This window comes from Bos grunniens, chromosome 23 (genome assembly GCF_055505025.1).
Source record: "Bos grunniens cultivar Pamir isolate PY7600 chromosome 23, Bosgru_T2T1.0, whole genome shotgun sequence".
In the NCBI taxonomy this organism is placed as follows: domain Eukaryota; kingdom Metazoa; phylum Chordata; class Mammalia; order Artiodactyla; family Bovidae; genus Bos; species Bos grunniens.
Genome location: NC_141187.1, coordinates 25251643 through 25278369, shown reverse-complemented (window position 1 = coordinate 25278369; position 26727 = coordinate 25251643). Strand labels below are relative to the sequence as shown.

The 26727-nt window shown below is 40.8% G+C and overlaps 1 protein-coding gene across 9 annotated transcripts in view; it reads left to right on the top strand.

Annotated features, from left to right (window-relative positions):
* The window catches only part of PKHD1 (PKHD1 ciliary IPT domain containing fibrocystin/polyductin), a 443740-nt gene that overhangs the window by 259045 nt on the left and 157968 nt on the right, over nt 1-26727 (top strand). For all 9 annotated transcript variants that reach the window (XR_015152761.1, XM_086370763.1, XM_086370767.1 and 6 more), the window contains one exon: nt 21883-22020. Coding sequence is in view for 8 of the 9 variants with exons in the window: in XM_086370763.1 (XP_086226889.1) it covers nt 21883-22020 (138 nt within the window). In the remaining variant the exon portion in view is untranslated. The remainder of the gene's footprint in view (nt 1-21882; nt 22021-26727) is intronic.

Sequence of the window (26727 nt, the reverse complement as noted above, 5' to 3'; positions counted from 1 at the left end):
TATGAAGTGTGTAGGAGACTCAGGGTTTATTTTTGTACTTACCCCACCCACAGAATCACTACTTTTATAAGTTTACAAACTCCCAACTCCAGTCTCCCAGAAGTGTGACCCTTCTAGACCTTTGGGTTCTAATTCTTCATCCATTCATCAATTGATGAACACTTAGGTTGCTCCCTATCTTGGTAATTGTAAATGTGGCTATGAACATTGGGTGTGTGTATATTTTCAAATTAGTATTTTGTGTGGCTTTTTTTAAGATATATACTAAGGAATAGAATTGCTGGGTCATTTGGTAGTTTTATTTTTAGTTTTCTGAGAAACCTCCATACTATTTTCCACAGTGGGTGCACCAGTTTGCATTCCCACCAGCAGTGCATGAGGGTTGCCTTTTCTTCACAAGGGAGGAAATTAAAAGAAAGAAAATTCGTTAAAACTTCCCTGATGAGACAGTAACACTTGTAGTGTGGCAGCCCAGTTGTCCATATACACGTTGTTTCTAGAATATAGCCAAGTGTTCCAAATGAATAGGTTATATAATAAGCTTAGTCTAACAGAACTGGTCAATTTGTATAGCTCAGTCAGTCTGGGAAAATAGAACAGGCTATTTTCTCTAAGGTAACATTATCATTTCCTAAAGGGATACAGTATTACAAAAATATAAATCAACACAATAGATGAATTTTTAATAAAAATTTAGACTGTATATAATTGTTAAAATGAGTTTAGTTCTGGAGGTAAGAATTTATGGTCATATTTTTAACAGGCAATAGTAGCCCATCAGAGTACATTGGTGGAGTCCGTTCAAATTCAGAACAGTGAAAGCAGCATCCAGAGATTTTGGTATTTACTTTGGGGTGTTGATCTTAGGAACTCATCTCTTTAGAGTCATTAGTAATTAGAGCGACAGACTACTCTGGTTTATCCAGAACTGAGGAGTTTTCTGGGACACAGGACTTGTAGCGATAAAACCTGAAAAGTCCAAGACAAACCCGAACAAGCTGGTCGCCTTACTAAGAAATCAGCTTTCAAGTTCTTAACGACCCCATAGTCTGTTATCTGCACTGCCACAAATTTGCTGAGAATTAATGAAATTTTTCCTTGACTTCAATGCAGAAACCTATATTTTTACCTTGCTTTATTCCCCTAAGAAATTTGCCTCGTGGAATTAATATTCTTTGAGGAGACACAGGCATTTCTTACAAGAGAAGGGGACCTGAGTGCTTGCATATGTATTTTACCTCCTGGTTGGGGCCGGGGAAGTTGAGCCGAGGAAGGAACAGCTGCCTACGGGGCCCTTAATCTAGAGCAGGGCTTTTTTCACTTGCTCTAATCGAATTACTTCTTTTTCTCTTTACTTTATGGTCTGTTTTCCATGCAGATATTCTTGGAATGTCGAATTAAATAATTCATGATTTCCCAATGATTGGTTTAGGTATAGTTGCCATTTCTTGAATTGATTATACTTTCTGGAGGGAGCTTTCGGAGTGTCTTCACATGCAGAGCTTTAAAGATAAGAAGTTTGCCCATTAGAGGTACAGCCCAGCCAGAAGGGGTGGACTAGCGCAGCAGCTCTCTGTTGACCCTTGGGGGTCACCACGCTTTTACGCAACCCAGGGTTTCTGAACTACTCGTGTGCCCTTGGTTCCTTTATCAGTCTCGTGAAGCCCGGATCCAATCTCAAAATAATATTTTTAATACATAAAAAAGAATAGGCTTATAAAAGAAAGCGGTTATGTCGATCCAGCTATCAAAATACTAAAAATTGAATTTGTGATGTGATAATATATATGCTTCTTTACTAGAACATTAAATAACGCTATCTAGTTCTGTGCTAATTACTACCATAATGTCGATGTTGCCATTGTAGATATCCTTCAAAAAGGGCTGCCATAGATTCCTTCTCTCCTTATAAACGTATTCTGTTCCTCACTGGGAGAAGTAGGGCCCAGGTCACAAGAACCTTTGCATAAGAAGACCATTTTGCCTGGATGGCTGTCTTGCTATCAAGATGCTCCCTTTTGTGGCAGAGTCCTCAGGCCATGGGACTTGAACCCTGTGGGAAGGCCATGTTTTTAACACTGGTTGGCAGGCTTGGACGAGCTCTGTTAGTAGCTGGTGTCGATTTCCAGCCATGTAAGTGATCTCTCTTGGATGTCCAGGGCTTCCTTGGAGCCCAGTAATGAGGTCTTACTGGTAACTCTGAGGTTTTTTAAAAACTTTATTTGAAAACACGTTAAAAAATCTCTTATTTTACACTTATGTGAATATTTCTCAGAATTTATTTTTTTGTATTCCAGAATGTTCCCTTAGAAGGGAGATTCCTCTGTTTGACTTATTAAGAGTCCACATAGGCCCTGAGGAGTTCACTGCCTTCAGGCTGTCAAAGAGAGTGAGAGTGATTAAAACTCCTCCTCAAAGTGACCATTATAAACTAATAATATTAACAACTGCTATAGAAAACATGCAGAAAGTTATGAAAGCATATACCATCAAGACCAGGACCAGAATGATGTGATTCTACCTAGGTTAACCATATTGTAAGGCTAATACAATCATTAGATATTACCTTTTAATGGCACCCCACTCCAGTACTCTTGCTTGGAAAATCCCATGGATGGAGGAGCCTGGAAGGCTGCAGTCCATGGGGTCGCTGAGGGTCGGACACGACTGAGCGACTTCACTTTCACTTTTCACTTTCCTGCATTGGAGAAGGAAATGGCAACCCACTCCAGTGTTCTTGCCTGGAGAATCCCAGGGACGGGGGAGCCTGGTGGGCTGCCGTCTATGGGGTCGCACAGAGTTGGACACGACTGAAGTGACTTAGCAGTAGCAGTAGCAGTGGTAAGTTTACCCAGAATTTCTCAAATTGTTTCCTATGAAATTAGCTGTTTATAAGCATCACACATAATGTCCATGGAATTCTCCAGGCAAGAATACTGGAGTGGGTTGCCATTTCCTACTCCAGGGAATCTTCCCAACCCAGGGATCAAACCCAAGTCTTCCATGTTACAGGCAGATTCTTTACTGTCTGAGCCACCAGTGAAGCCCTTAAGAAGGATACCAACATCAAATGACTTGGGGAAATTTGGGACTAAACACAGAAAAATTATTTCTTGCATCTGATTTTTTCAGAGCCCTTTATATGATAATATAGATTGTGTAATTTCAAGGGGGGATATAGCATGTACTGTTTCTGAAAGATATTTAACCCTGTAACTCTTTTATTCACAGAACAGCTCACGATGCCAGGAGTTTAGGGAAACCCTCTGAGTACAAAGTATTCTCACACTTAACATGCCATTTCCAACAACCCTATGAGGTTAGGCATCAGTTGTATTAGATAAAGCTAGGTCTTCTGTGAGTAACAAAGACCCGAAAGTAGGAGTTTCTCTCTCTCTTATGTCTCTTTTGTCTGTTCTGTGGCATCAAGGACTTGGACTTCATTTATTTTTTTGCTCCAATATGTGCTGTTTTTCCATTCCCAAAGTTACTCTGTGGTCCAAGATGTTAGCTGGAGCTCCAGCCATTGCACCCACATTCTAGGCAGCAGGCAGTATGAAGGATTCCACCTCTAAGTCACATGGCTGAATAGTCATAACTAACTGAAAAGGACACTGCGAAATGTAGTTTTTTTTGGCTAGGTGACAATGTATTCAGCTAAAAACTGGAGTTCTTATGACTAATGGAAAAGAAAAGAGATACTGGGAGATAACTGGTGGTCTCTGCCACAATTATCTCTCACTTTATAACTGAGGAAAACGGACTCCAACAGGGATGCCCGAGTAAGAGTTCAGAGACCATGGCGAGAGCACAGATTCAAATATAGGCCTCCAGACTCCTTGAGTCTCTCTAGTTCATTACAAAAATCCCTACTTAAACAAACATGTAGAAGGGATCCAAATAGAGCCTTTCAAAGGCTGTGATCTAAAGGGTCATGGTGATATAAACAGATACACCACCATAAAAGAAAGGAAGGGATATCTGTTTCTTAGAGGTATATCCTCATATTTGGAAATTAATAACACTAGATAAACAAAAACCCGTAAGTGCGATATGACTGTCCTTTGCTGTGGGTGTGTTATTAATGCTTTATTGACCAGGGGGTTTTGGGGAAAACTAATGCCTGTGGCTGGCAATTTTTATTTTGGCTGACCAAAAATTAATTCTGTTATTTCACTAACACTCTGAGGGTTATTGCATTCAGTAGTTACACTGGACACACCTGTAAAGTCTTCTAATTTTCATAAAATATTGTCTTCACTTCACTCTTTTGTGGAGGCAAAGCATTCTCTAGCACCATGTGAATTTTCACTTTCTGAATCAGAATCAATCATTAAGGGTTTTTTGTCTTTTTGTTGGTCTGATATTCACATAGTCTGAATCAGAACTATATTCTGAAGAACTATCATCTTCAGAGACACTAATATGTATCGCTTGGACAATCAGAGACTTTTATCTACATAAAATACATCAAAAAATTCTTGTTTCCTAAAAATTTTGCAATGTGTCATTTTTGAAAATTTTACATTTTTAATATACACAAGGTTGGAACAAAATCCTAACAGAGCAAAATATGAATGATAAAGACAATCATAAGGTGTAGAATGAACTCTTGATCAATTTTAAGCCCTAACAACTTTTCAGGGTGATGCTAATTGTATCAGTTTCTAAAAACATATTGATATGTCTCTGGTCAGTGAAATTCCGGTAACAAAAGATCATTAATATGTCTCCAGTCAGTAATGTTTTAAGATTAGTATTCTGTTTGTCAGGCTGCCATGAGCTGCAGGACCTGCACTGTGTCTAACAGCTTGTCCTCTCTTTCCTGCGTTTGTCACATCAGTGATGCTCTGTAAGCCCTGGATCCCATCTGAAGCCATCTGTTTGCTTCTCTTTATTTACATGATAACATCACCTGATGGCAAGTTAGTGTTTGGATAAAACAACACTGGTCTTACCTGGATTGAGCTGGGTTTTTGTCTGGTTTAAGGACAGTGGGCTAACCCCCTGCCTGCATTTCTCGGGCAGCAATAATGTTTGCACAGAGGTGACAAGCCTGCTGCACTGTGCCAGGCCTGGCTGGGCTGTGTGCACGGGTGCAGATGGCAGGTGAGGCTCTGTTGTCTTCCGGCACACGATGAGTACCAACAGGAACCTCTCATCTTTGTGTTCCTGGGTCCACGATAGCTCTGGAACAGAGGAGATGTTGTCTGCGTATGTGTTAATGAATGAACAGTGAACTGGATGGAATGCTGATGAATCCCGGACTTTCTCTTCCATTCATATGATGGCATCCTTGCTAGACTTGTAGGAATGATTTTTGTTGGCAAAGTGAGACAGATGCCTAGATGGTTGCTCAGTGGACATGGCTCTAACTCTGAATCGGAGCCTTGACATTGAAGCCAGGTCCCTTTCTCTCCTCTTTGCCCATCATAAGATGGGAGGTGGTGTGTGGACATACTTTGCTCTTGAGAGATCTCTAGGGGAATGTGTCTAGAGTAGGGTTTCCTCCCATATGTTCTGGCATTTAGGATTCCAACCCTCTGCACTGTGGGAGTTTTTCTAACTAAAAATCACCCCCACCCCACTCTTTTTTCCTATTATTGTATAGTTGATTTACAATGTTTCAGGTATACAGCAATGATTCAGTTATATATATATATCTATCTCTCTCTCTCTCTCTCTCTCTCCTGCATCCTGTATACAGCATGGGTGCTCTGTCCTGTCTGAATCTTTGCAACTCCATGAACTATAGCTCCTCTGTCCATGGAATTTTCTAGGTAAGAATATTGGAGTGGGCTGCCATTTTCTACTCAGGGGATCTTCCCGACCCAGAGATTGAACCTGTGTCCTGCATTGGCAGGCGGATTCTTTTACCACTGAGCTACCTGGGAACCCCATATATATATATTATTTTTCAGGTTCTTTTCCATTAGACATTATTACAGTTATTGAATATAGTTCCCAGTGCTATAAGTAGATCTTTGTTGTCCATCTATTTTGTATGTAGTGGTGTGTACCTATTACTCCCTCCCTCTTTCCCCTTTGGTAACTATAAGCTTGCATTCTATGTCTGTGAGTCTATTTTTGGTTTGAAAGTAAGTTCATTTGTATCATTTTAGATTCCACATACAAGTGATATCATATGATATTTGTCTTTGTCTGACTTACTTCACTTAGTATGACAATCTATAGGTCTATCCATGTAGCTGCAAATGGCATTATTTCATTCTTTTTTTATGGCTTAAACATGTACCATATTTTTTTTATCCATTCATCTGCTGATAGACATTTAGGCTGCTTCCACATCTTATACATAGGATTTACGCTTAGCAAAGCTACCTCTGGCAAGGAAATACACACATGCATGTAGAGTGGTTCTCAGATTGCTGACTCTTACATCCTTTTGGGGGACAACCAGAAAATTAGCTCCTAGAGGTACAGACGTGTCTTTGAGAACCCAGTGTTGTGGGGATATGAGAGTAGAGGCTTCCCTGGTAGCCTCGGGACCACTCTCACTCCTTATGTGAAATATCCTGCCTGTAGCCCTCTGACATTGCCCAGGTTGCTTTCATTGCACAATGAGGGGGACCAAGCACTGGCTTCATCATTTGTGTTATCCTTAATGCTCATAATAACCACGAGTTGCAGAGGGAAGGGTGTCAGTTGCTATCATTAAGTCATGATCTGTTGCCTTAATCTTTTATCAGCTACACAGAAATTACTTAGGCTTGATTGTGCTATAAATCACCATCCTTGATTTTCTTCTTGTCTTTTTCTTCATTTAGTTGGTTTGCTTTAATGAATAGCACTGACATGTATCTACATGCATGCACATGGGGGTTTCTGGGAGGTCGGTCTAGGTATTTGTTAGCTGCCTGATGCCGTGGCTTCTGAATGGGATATGAAAGATATCCATCAAAGAGCACATAGAACATATGAGAACATTTATTCTATTTTTTATCCTATCCTTTGAAAGTTTTTTTGTGTATGTGTTATTATGTAGATAATATTTATTACTAGTATTCAGTTCAGTTCAGTTGCTCAGTCATGTCCGACTCTTGGCGACCCCATGGGCTGCAGCATGCCAGGTTTCCCTGTCCATCACCAATCCCAGCGCTTGCTCAAACTCATGCCCATTGAGTCGGTGATACCATCCAACCATCTCATCCTCTGTCATCCCCTTCTCCTCCTGCCTTCAATCTTTCCCAGCATCAGGGTCTTTTCCAAAGAGTCAATTCTTTGCATCAGATGGACAAAGTATTGGAGTTTCAGCTTCAGCATATTCAGCATATTCAGGACTGATTTCCTTTAGGATGGACTGGTTGGATCTCCTTTCAGTCCAAGGGACTCTCAAGAGTCTTCTCCAACACCACAGTTCAAAAGCATCAATTCTTTGGTGCTCAGCTTTCTTTACAGTCCAATTCTTACATCTATACATGATTACTGAAAAAACCATAGCATTGACTAGATGGACCTTTGTTGGCCAAGTAATGTTTGCACTTTTTAATATGCTGTCTAGGTTAGTCATAGCTTTTCTTCCAAGGAACAAGTGTCTTAATTTCATGGCTGCAGTCACCATCTGCAGTGATTTTGGAGCTCCCCAAAATAAAGTCTTTACTGTTTTCATTGTTTCCCCATCTATTTGCCGTGAAGTGATGGGACCGGATGCCGTGATCTTAGTTTTCTGAATGTTGAGTTCTAAAGTCAACTTTTTCACTCTCCTCTTTCACTTTCATCAAGAGGCTCTTTAGTTCCTCTTCTCTTATGCGTGGCTGCCAACAATCTGGAGATGACCAATGCCAGCCTTGTCCTTTTCAAGCATGTTTCATCCACAATTCCTCACCCCTTTCAAGATGGAAGCCCATGTGAAAAGCAGTTTCCTGTGGGAAAAAATACAAACATACAAAATCTGGCAGAGGTGTGGGTCGGCAGTGGCTTGCACCAGAGTCAGGGGGCACTGAGTGTGGCAGTGTGTGCAAGAAACCTTTTGAAGGAGGTCGCCATTATCTTCATTACCTCCGCCACAGTTTGGCCTCAGGTCAAACAACAGGGACGGAACACAGCCCAGCCCATCAACAGAAAATTGGGTTAAAGATTTACAGAGCATGGCCCCGCCAATCAGAACTGGGTTTCAGTTTCCCCCTCAGTCAGTCTCTCCCATCGGGAAGCTTCCATAAGCCTCTTATCCTTCTCCATCAGAGGGCAGACAGAATGAAAACTACACGCACAGAACACTAACCAAACTGATCACATGGACCACAGCCTTGTCTAACTCAATGAAACTATGAGCCATGCTGTGTAGAGCCACCCAAGACAGACGGGTCATAGTGGAGAGTTCTGACAAAACGTGGTCCACTGGAGAAGGGAATGGCAAACCACTTCAGTATTCTTGCCTTGAGAACCCCATGAAAAGGCAAAAGCATAGGAAACATTAGTTTTACATGTACATAATTAATCAATAAATTGATAAGTAAATAAATATTATTGAGAATACATAATTAAAAATTTGCTCATATAAAGAAGGACTACTTGGCATTTATTTGAATTTTAATACCATATTGTTTACTGACTATACTAAGAGTCCTCATTATTTGTACTGTGCTGTGTATGGAACACGTCACTGTCCCTCTATAAGTATATTGTTTTATATGTTTTAGAAATTAAGTGACAAAACATTAAATTAGAATTTTGACTTCAGAACCCATTTGATTTTGAAAGTAGGTTAGCCTTTATGAAAAACTGAAAAACCGAGTCGTCGAAAGCAACAGTTTTCAGTTTTCTGAAGGCCTGGCCATAGGTATAGATTATTCCAGGGGCTCCCCAAAGCCTTCACATTAAATCTCCATGTCGTTAGTTTGGATCACAAGGTCCTTTATGATTTGGCCTCCTTGCCTGCTTGCTCCCAGTGTGTCCTGCCACCCAATCATATGCATCTACTTCCTGTTCTTGGATGAAATCATACCCATCTACTTCCTGTTCTTGGATGAAGTCAGCTCTTTCTCCCCTTAGCTCATTTATACTTCCTGTTCTCGCTGCCTGGAACTTCCCCACCTCTCCATCCCACTTTTCCTCCTCACCCTCTTTCCCACCCTAAGAATCTACCGGTTGTTCCTTTCTGTCTTTGAACACTCCACGGAGTGTTACCATGTCCAGAAAGTGTCCCTGAGTCCCATTTGATGTAATTCTCTTTCGTCTGTGCTCCTGCAACACCTTGGGCCTATTTTCATCATATACTCTTCTTCGATGATTTACTATTTATGTTTATGTTCCCTTGATGACAGAAGCCATATCTTACTCAACTTGTACTGATGAGAAGCACGTGATATGGCGTGGAGCCGATGCTCCATAAACACTAGAGTGAATGACAGGAAGTGAGATGCAGGTACTGCCTAGTCGGTTTCTGCTGAAGTTTCTAGGGGGTTTGAAGCTGAAGGGAGAGCTGTCATGTCAGTCTGAGAATCTGGGCACATGACGGGGAATGGAGGGTGGTGCCAAGAACTTTAGCAACTGACTGGACGGTGTGGACCTTGTCTGGGAGCCCTGGTGGTCTGCCGCCGTACCCAGCCTGGGACTCTTTCAGCGCCAGGATTTATTCAGGTTCCTTGGGCTGGAAGCTTACTCTCTGTGAGTCCTGCTTCCCACAGCTAAGAAGATTCTCTGTGCAGGAGAGCACGGGCTCATTCCTTGTGCTAATGGAGTTCTCTGAACTCTTGTGTTCCCAGTGGGTGCTCTCATTTCTCTTCTCCCCTGGGGAGCCGGTGGCCTTCATTCAAGCTCCTCCTCTGCACAGCTTGCCTCCTCCTTGCACCTTCCACCTGAGCTGCTGATGGGCCTCCCGTGGATCAGCACCTGAGGACCTGCTGGGCCCGGTGTGGCTTGCCGAGCTGGAGCTCAGAGCTCTCTGGGGGTTTACTGTCTCCCCAGCCCACAGGCCTCCCGCGGCTTAGCATCTAGGCGGTTGACACACCTCCTGTGGTGTCAGCTAGGGAGCAGCTTGAGCATCTTCTGTTTGCTGGGAAATCATTTCAGAGGTTACCTTTTCTCATTTGCATAGTGTGAATGCACCTGGTTTTGTTTCCTTTCTTTTTTTGGTGAAACTATAAAAGGAAGAGGGTATATAAGAAAATGTCAACACTTGCTTATAGCTGTGACATTGGCTACAGCAAAGGGGCCCAAGTTTTGCCATTTGGCAATTAGTGTAGGCCTTTATCATAATGCTGGTGAGGAAATCATTGTAACTGGGGAAAGAGTAGGAGTAGAGCCAGTGTCTTTCTGTATCCTGGTGTATGTAGTAATACTCGGTGTGTATTTAATGATATCTTACGAGTCTGAATGAATTAAAAAGGCTTCCCACACATCTTAAATTATCTCATTCATCTGGAAGTGCCACTTCAGAGGAGGCTTTCGGCAGAGCAAGCTGGCCCTGCAGTTCAAGTAGAAAGGGAAGGAAACAGTTAAAGGGTTTTAAACTGTTAACGAGGGCTTTTCCATTTTTCTGGGAAAGCAGCAGTTTGCATGGAAATCACAGCTTTTATACATTAAGTATGGTTATGAGTCTCTTCTCTAAAGCTGTGTGAGAAATGTGGACTTTTTTCCCCAAGGGAACGAGGGACCAAAGGAGAACTAGGACCAAAGAGGCATGTAGTTTCATGCCAAGGTTTTCCAGGTAACAAAGAAAAGAGAGACAGACTGGTCGGTACTCGGAAAAGAGAGGATTTTATTGATAGAGTTTTGCCATACCATGCTTACCTCAGGGCTTCCCTGATAACTCAGTTGGTAAAGAATCCCAATGCAGGGGACCCCAGTTCAATTCCTGAGTTAGGAAGAGCTGCTGGGGAAGGGATGGGCTACCCATTCCAGCATTCCTGGGCTTCCCTGGTGGTTCAACTGGTAAAGAATCTGCCTGCAATGTGGAAGACCTGGGTTTGATCCCTGGGTTGGGAAGATCCCCTGGAGAAGGGAAAGGCTACCCACCCCAGTATTTTGTCCTGGAGAATTAGCCACATTCAGAGAGGACAACTTTAGTGCCAGTTTTTAGAAATTCTCCTATTTCACTTTCTCTTCTTTTCCCATCCTAATTCCACCATAGCCCATCACAGGCAAACCCAAATCACACGACATAGTAAGAACCATCTCAGCACCTCAGTGCCAAGTGCTGGCCCTACCTTTACTAGGTCCCAGATTACTAGAATAATAGTAATCAGAGATGCTGGGTTAAAACCAGAAGGTCATAAAATATCATCAGCAAAAATAATGCAGGAAATAGGAGAGATATTCAAATTTAATTTTTTGAGCCCCTAAAGGAATACATTATGTAAATATATGGGGATAGAAACACGTAACACATCAAAGATATTTAGATCCTTCATTTGGTAATAGTAACAGTAATTACAATATTGTGTTAATAGTAGTGCTACTGGTAAAAATAGCCTCATTTGTATAACAAGATAATAAAATGAGTTCAGTATTTTTATGTGCCAGTTAGCCAGTTATTGTGTTAATATTATTTTATCTCACTGGAACTTCACATTCTATGCACAAGGAAACCAAGATTGAGACAGAGGTTCTTAACCTTTAGCATGCATGAGGTCAACTGAGATGGTTATAAAATACTAATGATTGCCATTTTGAGCCAATTAGCATGAAAATATGTCTTAAGTATTCATATGGACTTTAAAAAATTAATAATACCTTGGAGATAACATGTCTGTAAAAAAAAAATCTACTTCATCCTTTTAAATGACTACATACTATTCCAGAGAAGAAATGTAACATGATTTATTGAACTACTGTGTTACTGATGAACTCAAGTTTTTCTCACCAATTTTTACAAGAAATATTATATAAAAATTATTCATACCTTATTTTACGAATAGGCAAATTTCTCTGGGCTAGTTGATTTCCAAAGTGGAGTCCATAGCCCACCTACCCTTGAAATCATTCGGGTACACTCACTGATTTTCAGTCTTTTGAATGTATGGAGCTTTCCCTCACTTCATACTTTTCATAGGTATTACTTTCTCTGTCTAGAGCACTCTATCCCCATGATATTTTGCAATTTTCTTTGTTAGCACTTAGCACTATTTTGTGCCTATGTAGTTATTTGTGTGATTATGTTTAGATGTCCATTTCCTCCACAAAAACTTAAGTTGCATGAGATCAAGGCCTTTGTCTCTTTGGCTCACCAAATAATGAAGTGACAGGCATAGAGCACTCAAAAATATATATCAGGTTTAAAAAAACGAATGATAGCTAAACCTTTCATGCCTGGTAAGTGTAGGCACAGTAATACTCTTACGGTACTCCACCTAATTAGATAGTACTCCACCTAACCCTTACTGTTGCCTCCATGAAGTACTATTTCTCTTATTTTGCATGTGGGGAACAGAAAATCAGCGAAATCTAAGCAATTTTCCTGAGGAATGGCTTATTTGAGATTCAAATTCAGGTCTCTGAATTCTAATTAGGTGACCATTACATTGTACCTGTTAGCTTCTTGGACTAATAGTAATAGATGGATTAGACAGTGTTCTTGTCTTACATTAGTTCTTTATTGAGGCTTTATTGGGACTTATTTTGGAAGCACAAAGCATTAAATAGATATAATTTATTGGAATTTACCAAGAAATTCTTAAAGGCTTTGGGAATTTTTAAAATACATTACAATGGAAAATATGGAAATGTTGAGAACAATGAACACCTCTAAAGAAGGTTGAGTGCAGAAGAACTGATGCTTTTGAACTGTGGTGCTGGAGAAGGTTTTTGAGAATCCCTTAGACTGCAAGAGATCAAACCAGTCAATCCTAAAGGAAATCAACCCTGAATATTTGTTGGAAAGACTGATGCTGAAACTGAAGCTCCAGTACTTTGGCCACCTGATGCAAAGAGCTGATTCATTGGAAAAGACCCTGATCCTGGGAAAGACTGGGGGCAGGAAGAGAAGGGGGCAACAGAGGATGAGATGGTTGGATGGCATCATCAATTCAGTGGACATGAGTTTGAGAAGACTCTGGGAGATAGTGAAGGACAGGGAAGCCTGATGTGCTGCAGTGCATAGGGTTGCAAAGAGTTGGACATGACTTAGCAACTGAACAACAACAACAACATAAACACTGAATTTAGGAATGAAAATATAGACTAGTTTGCTCAGAAGTTATAAATTCGGTTCAGTTCAGTTCAGTTGCTCAGTCATGTCCGACTTTTTGTGACCCCATGAATCGCAGCACGCCAGGCCTCCCTGTCCATCACCAACTCCCAGAATTCACTCAAACTCACGTCCATCGAGTCGGTGATGCCATCCAGCCATCTCATCCTCTGTCGTCCCCTTCTCCTCCTGCCCCCAATCCCTCCCAGCATCAGAGTCTTTTCCAGTGAGTCAACTCTTCGCATGAGGTGGCCAAAGTACTGGAGTTTCAGCTTTAGCATCATTCCTTCCAAAGAACACCCAGGACTGATCTCCTTTAGAATGGACTGGTTCATGGGGTTCTCAAGGCAAGAATACTGAAGTGGTTTGCCATTCCCTTCTCCAGTGGACCACATTCTGTCAGACCTTTCCACCATGACCCGCTCATCTTGGGTGGCCCCACATGGCATGGCTTAGTTTCATTGAGTTAGACAAGGCTGTGGTCTGTGTGATTAGATTGACTAGTTTTTTTGTGATTATGGTTTCAGTGTGTCTGCCCTCTGATGCCCTCTCGCAACACCCACCATCTTACTTGGGTTTCTCTTACCTTGGACATGGGGTATCTCTTCACGGCTGCTTCAGCAAAGTGCAGCCGCTGCTCCTTACCTTGGACAAGGGGTATCTTCCTCACCACCGCCCCTCCAGTTACAACACATTAAAATGTAGAATAGAGATTGTTTACTTAATATTTATTAGTCAAGTACTATATTCTAAGTTTTCTTTTAAGCATCAGTTATGTATTTATTAAATAATACATATGGTTTTAAAAACAAATAGAGTATAAGCATTTTATTTTTAAGGAATTTAGTGATGTTTTGGAGAGTTCCCCTCCCCCTGTCAGTTAGAGAAATAATTGAAAGCTTGAGAAAAAATAATCAATAATATTAAAGAAAAATAAAGAATCTCATAGTTTTCTGGATGCATTGCTCTTTCTAGTGTAAAGCAGAGACGAAAAGAGAGGATTTTTTTGCTCATGGGGGAAATAAATTCATTGAGTATAATGTTTGCCACATGCCTAAACAGCCTCATTCAGGAGTGAATCACTTATTTCATAGATTGTCATGTTTTTTTTTTTTCTTCAGGATTAAATTATTAAAACATATTTAATTACTGTAAGTTGGTTTCATTATTTTTCTTAGGGAAACAAATCAAAACAAAAGCTCACATAGGAAAATAAATTTGGTGCCTCATTTGGCTTTAACACTAACTGCTGCATATATTAATAAAAACTGAATAATTGAGTTACCTGAGATTTACAAGTTTATGCCTCTTCACATATGAATGCATCATTCACTACAAGAGTTGGAGAGGAATTTAATCACAAAACTTCAGGTTAATACAGATTCATTAATGATATATTGAGGTCGATAGAGTTATGTGTATAAAGCCAAACTCTAGTTTAATACCTGACCTCACATTTATCAAAAACTCTTCACTTTTAGGTCTTCTGGGGATTGCAAGGTCTAGGTTTTTGCTGTTGTTGTCTCGTTTGCTTGTCTTTTTGAGTCTTGAGTCCTCTGAGCTATCAGAACCCCTGGACCCCTTGTTTCAAATAGTAACACCAGTGACCATGGGCATGCAGATATCCCTGAGATCCTGTTTTCATTTTTTTGGATAAATACCCAGAAGTGAGATTGTTGGATTATGTGGTGGGTCTAGTTTTAAGTTTTGAGGAACCGCCATACTGTTTTCCGTAGTGGCTATACGAATTTACAGTCCCACCGACTGTGTACTAGAGTCCCCTCTTCTCCAATTTCTTGGTGGTGGTGATTTAGTTGCTAAGTTGTGTCTGACTCTTGCGACCCCTATGGACTATAGCCCACCAGGCTCCTCTGTCCATGGGATTCTCCAGGCAAGAATACTGGAGTGGGTTGCCATTTCCTTCTCTAATTTCTTACCAACAGTTTTTTATCTTTTTTTTTCTTGTTAAAAGCCATGCTAAGCATTGTGAGGTAATATCTTGTAGTTCTGATTTACATTTCCCTAATGATTAGTGATGTTGAGCACATTTTCTTTTTATTTATAATGTAAATTTATAATTTAAACAGTTTATTTAGTGTTGGCTATGCTGGGTCTTTGTTGCTGGGCTTTTCTCTAGCTGTGGTGCACGAGCGTCTCATCGTGGTAGCTTCTCTCGTGGAGCATGGACTCTAGGGCATGCGGGCTTCAGTAGTGGTGCCTGGTCTCAGTAGGTGCAGCTCCTGGGCTCTAGAGCACGGGCTCAGTAGCTGTGCTGCATGGGCTTGGTTGCTTTGTGTCATGTGGGATTTTCCTGGACCAGGGATAGAACCCGTGTCTCTTGCATTAGAAGGCAGATTCTTTACGACTGAGCCACCAGGAAAGCCCTGTGTATTTTCATGTATCTATTGTCTGTCTTTTTTCTTTGGGTGAAATGTCTACTCAGTTCCTTTGCCCATCTTTTAATTTAGTGGTGGATGGACAAGAAAGATGGGAAAATGAAGAGATACTCGTCAAAGGGTACAAGGTACAGTTATGCACGATGAATAAGTCCTAGAGAACTGCTGTACGACAAAATGCCTATAGTAAGCAGTACTATGTTCTATACTTAAAATTTGCTGAGAGGAGATCTTGTGTTCTTATTTCAAACTAAGAATTAATTAAAAGGCCTAATTAATTAAATAGTTAAACTTTTGGAGAGAATGGATAGGTTTATGGCCTAGATTGTAGTGATGTTACATGGGTATACGCATGCGTGCATGCTCAGTAGCTGACTAAGCATGACTAATGTCCAACTCTTTGTGACTCCATGAACTGTAGTGGGCCAGGCTTCTCCATCCATGGGATTCTCCAGGCAAGAATACTGGATTGGGTTTTCATTTCCTTCTCCAGGGACATGAATACATGTGCATCTCTAAACTCACTAAGTTTTATACATGAAATATATTCAGCTTTTGAATGTCAATTATACATCCATTTTTTAAAATATTAAGTTGTCTTTTAAAAAGGCAATACCAAGTTGGCTGCTCTGAATTCTTTGAAGCCTAATGGAGAGAATGGAGGCATAACAGCATCTCAAGATTAAAACAAAACATAACAAAACAAAGAAAGCCTGGAATGAGAAAAGGCACAGATTCTTTTCTATTTCTATAAAAACAGCAGCACCTTCTGGTATTTCCCTTTCAGAATTCGGGCTTTAGAGGACTGATCTGATACAGTTGGTAATTTTACTTAAAGACCTTCCTATTAAATAGATTCAAACTATTTTTGAAGAACAGATGGTATAGACTAGAGGAAGAGATAAACACTGTATGTTAAACATTTTATTGATCAATTAAAATATCATAATTTAAAATGTTGATTCTGCTGTGGGAATTATGCATGTCTGTCTGTGATGGAGAAAGACACTGAGATGGTGTATGTAGGGAGTGGGATGGGAATTTATCGTCCAAAGTTGAAATTGGACTCTTCCCATGAGGTGAGAATGAGATGAGCAGCCTCCCACCGCCCCCGCTCCCCGCCCCCCGCCCCATTCCACACACACACACCAGACAGGCAGATGGCTCTTCTTCAGGTGTAAGGAAGCTGGCTTTCAGTCTTGAATCATGTGCCTCAGGGTGCTTTGAAAACTGCCTATTTTTAAGATCAGTTTGAAAAAAAATGATAGAGTAGAATAAAGAAACCACCTGTGTGGATTTGAAGAAAAAGTCAAGCTATAAAGTTAGCAGCTCTTTGCAAAGAATATAGTTATAGAAAAACTGCATCCTTATCTTCTAGCACTTCTTTGTTCTGCTTTTTCTACAAGAGCATGAATTCTTGATAAATAAATACCAGCATCTCTGTAAATTATTTGACATTAATTTTCTATTTGACGTTAATAAAGTCTATTTGACATTAATTTTCGTTAATGTTAACCTTTCATTCCTATGAATTACTTATGTGTAACAATTTCCATTCCATCATAAACAAACTTTTCTTGGATGTTTTCATTAATTGTGAGAGGATATTTGGGTAAATCGTGAGATTCACCAAAAGCTAACCAAACATAAAGGAGATAAAACATCACCAATCATTGTGTACATATGTATATCTAAGTATCTAAAATAGTTACTTTAGAGACAGAAACATTCTTTTCTTTTTCAAAAAGGAAGATTGGGTCATTTAATAGTGATTGAAATGGTATTGAAACTTATTTTTCCATTGGTTCACATATTTATGAGAAAGTATTGGAGCTAAGACTGAATATAGAAATAAGCTTGTTAATTATGGAAGGTGCAGGAAAATAGCAAGCCTGCAAATAGCCTTGTATGTTCTACTCTGCCCTTGTGTGCCGTGACTTTCCCCTTGATGTCAGAGCCATGTCCAAAGTTGGTGTAGGCTGTGTTCCTGCCAACAGCAGGTTTGTAATGGAAACTGTCTTCACCACCCAAGTTATGGACCTGATACAATGAATCCCACACAAGCAGTGGGTCTGCCTGCCCCCAGTTGTGCCCCGTTTTATTCTCAGGATCTGTGTCCTTTGCCCTTGGTCTTTTTCTACAGGATTTAGATGAATGTCAGACCCTTGAAATGCTACCCAATAGTGACCTTGATTTTCTGACTTTGCTGGGGGAAAAATTGAGTTTAAATCTAGAGTTGAAATTATATGCAATGCTATGGTAGTCAGGTCATTTCTGATACAAAAGAAGACTTCACTTGCCATTAGAGATATCTGTCTTTTGATTTGGCTGAAGCTTTCTGGTCTTAAGGGTAGCTATGCATTTACAGAAGATGAATGCTTCTTTTTTTTTTTTTTTTTTTGTAGTTGCCTTGCCTTTGATACATGGGGAAAGTTGGGTAATTCTTTCTCAGTATTAATTTTAAAGATATTATTTATAAAGGTTTATCCTTCTTGTTGTCAAAATACAACGCTTTTAGGGGTGAAAAACCCCAAGCACTGCTTGGGGAAAAAATACTAGAATAAAGATGGCGGGATGGTTAGTGTTTGATGGATGAACGAGTGGAAAGAGGGTGTAATTCGGAACCAAAAGGCACTACCCCATGGCTGGTCCTGAGCTCCTTTGGGGGCAAAGCAGTCTTTAATTACATCTGGTACTCATTAATTCTTTTTGGAGTCTCTTTCCAGATCTGTTCCCCCATCAGCCTCCCATCGAGCAACAGAAATTCCAGATGGTTCCCTCCATATGCCAGTGCTCATTCTCTTAAGTAGGATAGATTGGTCACTGACAGAGCAGGATGCAGGAGCACTGGCCAAGTCAAGCCAAGGTGAAAAGCATTGGGCCACAGTTACATTAGAGATAATCCATCGTTCATGTTTCTAAGTGCATTGTATGCATAACTGCTTCTGAATGTTTTCTCTGAAACATCTTGAGTAATTTCCTGGAAAGCATGGTACTTCTAGACAATGTGGCATATTGATCCTAATTGTCTACACCTGGAGCAGAGAGAGGTCCTCTAGAAGCTGTCATTATAGCTGAGAGTCGTTTTGGACCTGATCTGCTCTGGAGCCTACTTTAGGATGATTTTTTTTTTGTCTGCATCAATTGCAATGCCAACTGTCATGTCTGTTATTGTAATGCAAAGAGAATTACTTGATATAAATCTTTATAAGTCAAAGGTTTATTTCATCTTTGCAGAATTTTGTTGTAATACGCACATAGAATTTCTATTTTGAAGTTTTGAGAATGAAGATGAGGTTAATCTCCATATAATAAAAAAATATGTTGTTTCAAGTATATTGCCTTGTGTTTATTTATCTGTCTTCATCTGATGATGGGAAACATGTCTGACTCATCTTTGAGTTCTCACCACCCGGCAAGATGTGGCACATATTGAGGAAGGAAAGGAAGCAAGAAAGAAGTGTGACTAGATGGATCCAGGAAATTTCAAAGTGCAGTTGGCACTGAAAGAAATAAGAATAGTGTTTCTACTCTTCTTCATCTTATTCTTTGCTTCTAATCGCTGTTGGATTTTACGTGTACGTGTGTGTGTGTGTGTGTGTGCACGCGTGCGTGCACTCTTTGGTGTTATTTTTTGAGCACCTACCAAAGTCTGGGTATTGTTCTATGTGCTCAGCAACTCAGTGTGACCATGACAGGTATAGTCTGTGTTGTCATAGAGCATATAATAGTTAGGCTAACTGTGCTTCGTGGGCAATTTATTGGTATATTTGGAAGGCAAGACAATTAGGAAAAATGTCTTCTAAGGGGAAACGTGATAAAGACCAAAGGGAAGATTTTAAATTCCATGTAATTGTCACATTTTAACTGAAAGGTATATTCAAAAGAAGCCTAATATCATCTTGTGTGTGTGTGTGTGTATGTGTGTTGTCAGTATTTTGTGGATGAGAGAACACATTTATTGAAGAAGTTAAGTTACTTTGTACAATCAGGTTCAATAGTCAAACACTGGCAGAATGGGCCACAGACTGGAAGAGACAAAGGTTATTTGTATCGAACTCTTATATTTAAATGTGTTTGCTTGAAGTAATTTCTGTCTTGCTTTTGAAGTCACAGTAAAGTTATGAACTTACAAAATGTATGTGAAACCTATAACATTCTCTAGATATTTCACTCTTTTGTTTGAATGTATGAAAAGGAGCAGACGTGAAATTGAAATACATACTTTTTTCATCTGTTTAGTCTGATTATTCATTTTACATCAGTCACTGATAAACTTTGGAAATTTAAGGTGTGTAGGGAACTCAGCATATCTGAGCAACATTTATGGCACAGCTTTATCTTTGATGTCATAAGAGGCACTAGGGATTTCTTAAAAGGGGTGTTGTCTTCTCCTAAGGAATAACAGTTGGGAGAGAAAGACATAATTACATTGAGGATCAGCCCAGTGACAGCTCCTTCCTTATAAGCAATAATCATGTGTGTAATTATCATAAAATTTTTTAATGCTGTGTGTTATAAGAAGGTCCAGGGTATCAATAGAGAGTAAAAGAAAGAGATTTCCATAGAGGAGTGGTGGATCCAATGCGGAGACTTAATAGCAGATCTAAAACTTTGTTGCTTCAGATGGATGAGTGTGTGGTGCGGATGCTGTTGGATCATCCTTACATCCTGAGAGCCAGCGTTCTGCTATTTAACTGAGACACGAGGGGAGGGAAAAGGTGTATTTAGGAGAATTTAGGGATCAGGTCTAGAGATGTCACACTTCAACTCTGCCTACATTTTATTGGCTACCCTGAGCCACATGGCTTCATTTAATTGGAGAGGAGGGTGGAAAAAGTTGACTATGAACCCAGGAATAAAAGGGAAATGGTTGGTTTACAACCCTGCAGTGTCTGCCATGGGAAGGTGTGGTGGTCTTATCCCTCGGACAGAAGGCAGGGATGAGAGAAGACAACTCCTGAGAAGTCAATTTGTGGGGCAGGGCCTTAAGAACAACAGGTTGCATTGTTTTCTGGAATCAGATGTGAGCTTATGTTTAAAAATTCCTTAAATATGAAACAGAAATAGACCCACAGCCATAGAGAATAGACATGTAGTTACCACGGGAGAGAGGAGGCAGGGGAGGGAAAGATTGGGAGTTTGGGACTGGCAGATGCAAACTGCTGTATATGTATAGTGGATAAACAACAAGGCCCTGTTGTATAATACAAGGGACTACATTCGATGTCTTATAATAACCTATAATGGAAAAGAATATGAAAAGTCACAGATATATATGCCTAACTGAATTACTTTGCTGTATACCAGAATCTAACACAAGACTGTAAATCAACTATATCTCATTAAAATAAATTTCAGAAAATCCCTTCAAAATCTTTGCGTGTGTGATTATGGTATTAAGATGTAAGCAGAAACGCTTATTTGATATCTTCAATTTGGGCTGAATTACTACTGAACTTCAGAAAGTAACACTTACTACTTTGGCACACATGAAGCATTTATTGTTTTAAAAGAGAATTTTTATTCATGTATTATTCTATTGTCACTTTCAAGCAAAAACCAATGTTTTTTTTTTTCTCCTGAAGTTATATGGAAGCTACTTTTAGAAAGGTGAGATGAATAATAATGGTTTCAAGTTGCCCCATGAACTCTGTGAGTTCATCCAGCTACTGAAAACAATACAAATAATGAATGTATTAAGCGTTTATTGAGCATGTAACAGGCACTTGGTTTTCTTGGTGGGAATGGGGGATTGAGAGTGTCTTCCTAATCCTCTTCAGCACTTTATATCTATTGATTCATTTAATCTTAACAAACATCCTATGAATGAAGAGATATTTTTATTATCATTCTCATTTTATAGATTAGAAAATTGAGGCACTGAGGAGTAAATAGTTGGTCCAGGCAGCTAGTCAGTAGCAGCTTATTCACAGCCAGATAGTCTGACTTTAGAGGTCAAGGTCGTAAAGTGTGGTTGTCTACCTTTCAAACACCAGAGCCTCAGGAGGGGCAGGGACAAAGGGTGTGGAGCTTATCTGGACACTTGCTTTAAAGCAGGCTTGGGGCAGGGTTAGAGTCATAAGCAATGCCTTTGGCCATGCCCCTTGGTTTGCAAAGCAGGGGAAGAATGTATTCATTCTTCTCTTTTCCTCTGCCACTTCAGGAAAGCCTAGCCTTTGCAAACACTTTGTTTTTCCACTTTCTGGCCCTGACCTGGCCCAAGCAGCAATGCCAGCGGCTCCCGAGCTGCCTGGAGAACCCAGTATAAGTCACTGGAGGAGAGGAGGCAATTCTTGTCTTGGTTACATGTCTGAGCAATTTCTTTTCCTTCTGCAGACAGGACTGTTCTTGTGGATACTGATCTTCCGCCCCTCAGAGGCCTCTACGTGATGGGGACTCTAGAATTCCCTGTGGACAGAAGCAACGTTCTAAGCGTGGCCTGCATGCTCATTGCTGGTGGGGAGCTGAGAGTTGGTGAGTCAAGGGCAGCAGGACTGGGAGCAGAGAGAGGCTTTGGGAGAGGATAGTGTCTCTAGCAGGTTGCTTAAGGGGGTCTGGAGAAGGCTGAGGCAAGGAGGAAGTTTACTAGCAAAAGTTCTCCCCAGCCAGCTTTGGACACAGACAGAGGTGACATTTGTTGGTCACTCCTGTCCACCGCTATCTGCAGTCATCTGACCCCAGGGTCCTCACGCTCATTGCAGGGCTCTTTTTGCTTCCACCAGGCCACACATCAATTCTCCATTTAGTTCTCTGAGTGAGACTTTACCTGTGGCTCACCCTTCCAGAAGATCTCGTAGGATGGGTTGGTTAGCCCTTGATCAACCAACCCAGAAGAGAATTTCAGTTGCTGTGGTAGTGCAGATCCTTCAGAGAACCGACCTGGGAGCGAAGCTGATGTGCTCAGCCTGGGACAGTAAAGAGAGAAAGCTGGGGAGAAGGCAAGCAACTCACTTGTCTCCCACTGCCCCACAAACCCATGGACTCTTCCATCTAGTTATGTTTTATGACTCCCTAGGAAGCTGATGGAAGGGCCACAGATGCAGTGGGGCTAGGAGATGAGGGTCCTCCCCCTGGGAATTGAGGGGTGTTGCAGGAGAAGTGGATCTGGGGTGATGAGTTAACCAAGTCTGATACATTGAAGGGGTGAAAATGTTAGACATTCAGTCGTGTCTGACTCTTTGCGACCCCATGAACTGGAGCCTGCCAGGCTCCTCTGCCCATGGATTCTCCAGGCAAGAATACTGGAGTGCGTAGCCAACTTAAAAATGTGAGTTGTCTATTTTATATATAGTGTAATGTGGAGAAGGCAATGGCGCCCCACACCAGTACTCTTGCCTGGAAAATCCCATGGACCGAGGAGCCTGGTGGGCTGCAGTCCATGGGGTTGCGAAGAGTCGGACATGACTGAGCGACTTCGCTTTCAGTTTTCACTTTCATGCATTGGAGAAGGAAATGGCAACCCACTCCAGTGTTCTTGCCTGGAGAATCCCAGGGACGGGGGAGCCTGGTGGGCTGCCGACTATGGGGTCGCACAGAGTCGGACACGACTGAAGCGACTTAGCAGCAGCATGTATATATCAGTCCCAATCTCCCAATTTATTCCCACATCTTATCACTTGGTAACCATGTCTATTTTCTATATCCATGACTCCTGTTTTGTAAATCAGTTCATTTGTACTTTTTTTTTTTTTCAAGATTTCACGTGTAAGGATGGACATATATACTTTACTATATACAAAATAGATAACTAAAAGAAACTGCTGTATAGCACAGAGAATTTTGCTCAATACTTTGTAATGGCCTAGGTGAGAAAAGAATCTAGAAGAAAGAGTTCATTATTTGAATGAGAGATGCAGGAAGCTGCATGGAGTTGGTTGTCAGACAGCAGTGTTAAGTTGTGTGTGACTGGGACACACTTGGTACTGAGAAGGACGTCTGGGAATAAATACCCAGATTTCACGCTCTGTCCTCCCCTGTCTCCTGCTCACGCTACCATTTAGTCAAACCCAGCCTGAACTCCGAGTCAAGGCTCACTGATGTCCTGTGTGTGGGTCAGCTGCATCCCAGGGCTGTGAGAGGAGGAGGGCAGTGTTTGGGAGTGAGGTTTGAAAGCTCTCCATCACATTCACTGGTGGAGAATGGTTCTTCTGTTAAAGCAGCCACAGCTTTTTCCAGCTTCATTATGCCAACCGCATTGTCACCTCTAACTCCTACTGTTTTTACATGTGCTGCCTCAAATACAGATCTCTGTGTTGTACACTTGCATAAGCATTGCTTTGTTTTCACCTGGGTTTTAAGGAGACGTAAGCGCAATATTTTTTACTCATCTCTATTTCAATCCATCTTTCCACAGTGGGGAAATTCTTTTGGCTCCTGATCTTTTCCTCCCAGATTGATGTCACTTGCTCATTGGTTTAATATTCTGTATCCTCATCCAGTTAACTGATTGAAATATTAAATAAAACTGAGCCTTGTTCCCGTTACTGGAAAACTTATTTTACGTTGACATCCTCAGTTGCTAAGAGAGGTCTTTTTCATAAGTTTTTTTTAGGTCTCTGAAGTCACTTATTACTGTAATTCAAACTTGCTGCCTGGAAGTTTGTACCTTAGAAGAGAAATGACACAGTGGCACTTTCCAGTTTTGACTTACACATTTCAAATCCTATTTTAGTTTTGCCCATTCCCAACTACACTTTCATCTGTTACTAGACAATGGCATGTTCTTTTTCTCTCTGCTTGTCCATGTGTTCCAGGCCTAAAGGTTGATTATCCAAAAGGAACCCATCTGCCCAGTCCTGTGTGTATGATGCCTGAAGGGAGACTTTCAACCCATCTGTCCCATCCTACCACACCCTAAAGAAATCCCGACATGAAATAGATAATAAGACTAGTTAGCAAAGAAACCTAATAGATGTGGGCATTGGCGCAGAGCACTGCCAGAGACTGTCTGCTATCTGATGCCATTTGATCCCAGTCCCGGCACTGTGGAATTATATTTCTTGGTGGTCCTGCTTTTAAGGCAACTGGTGCTGGCAAAAGGTACCAATTGACTTTTAGTAGGGTGGAATCATAATGTTAGCATTAGATGGGAAGTTTAAGATCAAAGCTCCGCTTCAAGGGCTACAGCTGCATCACAAATGCCAAACTCAATTTCATTCTCTGTTCAGTGGTTGTCCTGTTAGTCTGATAAAACACTTAAGATAAGCTGAAAGTATTTCACTTGTTTGTCCATCCTATCATTCATCCTGATTTTGCTCACTGCCTACCATGTGCCAAGTTCCACGAGAGAGGTTGGATGTACAGGCGTAGAAGTCATGAACCTGGCTTTCAAGAACTGTCTCAATAAAGCAGCAGAGACAAATAAAATCATAACTGAAAGTGTCACCTCTTCCGATGTGGAGAGGGATTAAAGATAAAAAAAGAGATCTGAAAAGACCATATTTGTGGACAAGCATTATACCTTCAGGAAATTGCAGAAAACAGGTATGTCTGGATTGTAGGATTTATAAAATGGTGGTAGCCAATGAAGCTTCTTGGCCTTATGCATTATGTTAAAGAGTTTGGGTTTTCTCATGAAGGCAGTGCCCTGGCACTGGATATTTTTAAGCAGGGAAGTGACATTATTAGGTCCGGTCTTAGAGCCATCAGTTTTGGCAATGCAACGGATGTACTGGAAGGGGCACAGTGAAAAGTGAGAAGGCTATAAGGTGTTTCAGAAAAGAATCTGTGAAAGATCGAGTGAAGACACTGGAGCTAAAGAGGAAGAATGAATTAGGGAAGTACTGCGGAGGTAAAAAATTCCTAGAATCAAGTGGCAATTTTGATGTGAGGTGAGGAGATGATACTTCCTAGGTTTCAGGTTGGGAGATCTGGGTCCATGGCGAGGCTGGGACAAACCTCCTTCCCACTACTTTTTAGTTGAGTGTGTGTGCCAAGTCACTTCAGTCATGTCCAACTCTTTGCCACCCTATGAATTGTAGACAACCAGGCTCCTCTATCCATGGGATTTTCCAGGCAAGAATACTGCTATGGGTTGCTGTGCCCTCTTCCAGGGGATCTTCCTGACCCAGGGGTAGAACCTGTGTCTCTTATGTCTCCCGCATTGGCAGGTGGGTTCTTTACCACTGGTGCCACCTGAGAAGCCCTTTTAGTTGAGTGACTCGGCCAAATTACATGAGCTATTTCTGCTTCAGTTTTCTTATCTCTAAAATGGGAGCAATAATAATCAGGCTTATTTTATCGAGTTTTATAGGAACTGAGTAAATTAATGGGATCACAAAGAGTCGGACATGGCTTAGCAACTGAACAACAGCAACGACAATATTTATTTATTAAAGGCTTCTTTGGTGGAAGTGCTTGAACAGTGTCAGGCACCTAGTAAACCTTTAGACACAAATGTTAAGTTTAAGTTTCAGTGGGATGTATAAGTGGTAATATATAGAGGACAAATAGATTAATGAGAAAGCTCAGAAGAGAGGACTGTGCTAAATATATATATTTGAGGGTCATCAGCCAAACATATGGAATCAAAGCTGTGAGATAGAGACGGCTTTTAAGGGTAAGGGAGGAAGCTGAGCTCAGGAAAGAGAAAGGAGAATAAACAGCTATAAAGGTAGATGGACAATGAAAAGAAAAAATAATGTCTTGAAACAAAAGGAGGGATTTGCAAGAAAAAGGGAGTGGTTAGTAGTAGGAGATACAGCAGAAAGAATAAAATCAGGAAAGTAAATTGACCATCTTATTCCAGCTTTTAACGTCTTTATTTTTGTTGTTGTTCAGTCACTCAGTTGTGTCTGACTCTTTTGCAAGCCCTCAGACTATAGCTTGCCAGGCTCCATGGGATTTCCCAGGCAAGAAACCCGCGGTGCATCGCCATTGCCTTCTCCAGGGGATCTGCACAACCCAGGAACTGAACCTGCATCTCCCGCATTGGCAGGCAGATTCTTTACCTGCCACCAGGGAAGTTCTTTACTTTTTTTACAATGGCTGTCAAATATACTTTTGACACAAAATGTTACTTTGCATGTTGAACAAAGAAAAAAATTTCCTGAAGGAGAGTAACTTCTAATAAGTTTAATGCCACTTACCTATTCTTTAACAACTTCATGTTTTGGCTTAAAATACACAGTCTTAAGTACAATTGAACAGATTCAATTTCATGTTTGAAAATGAACAGTTGTC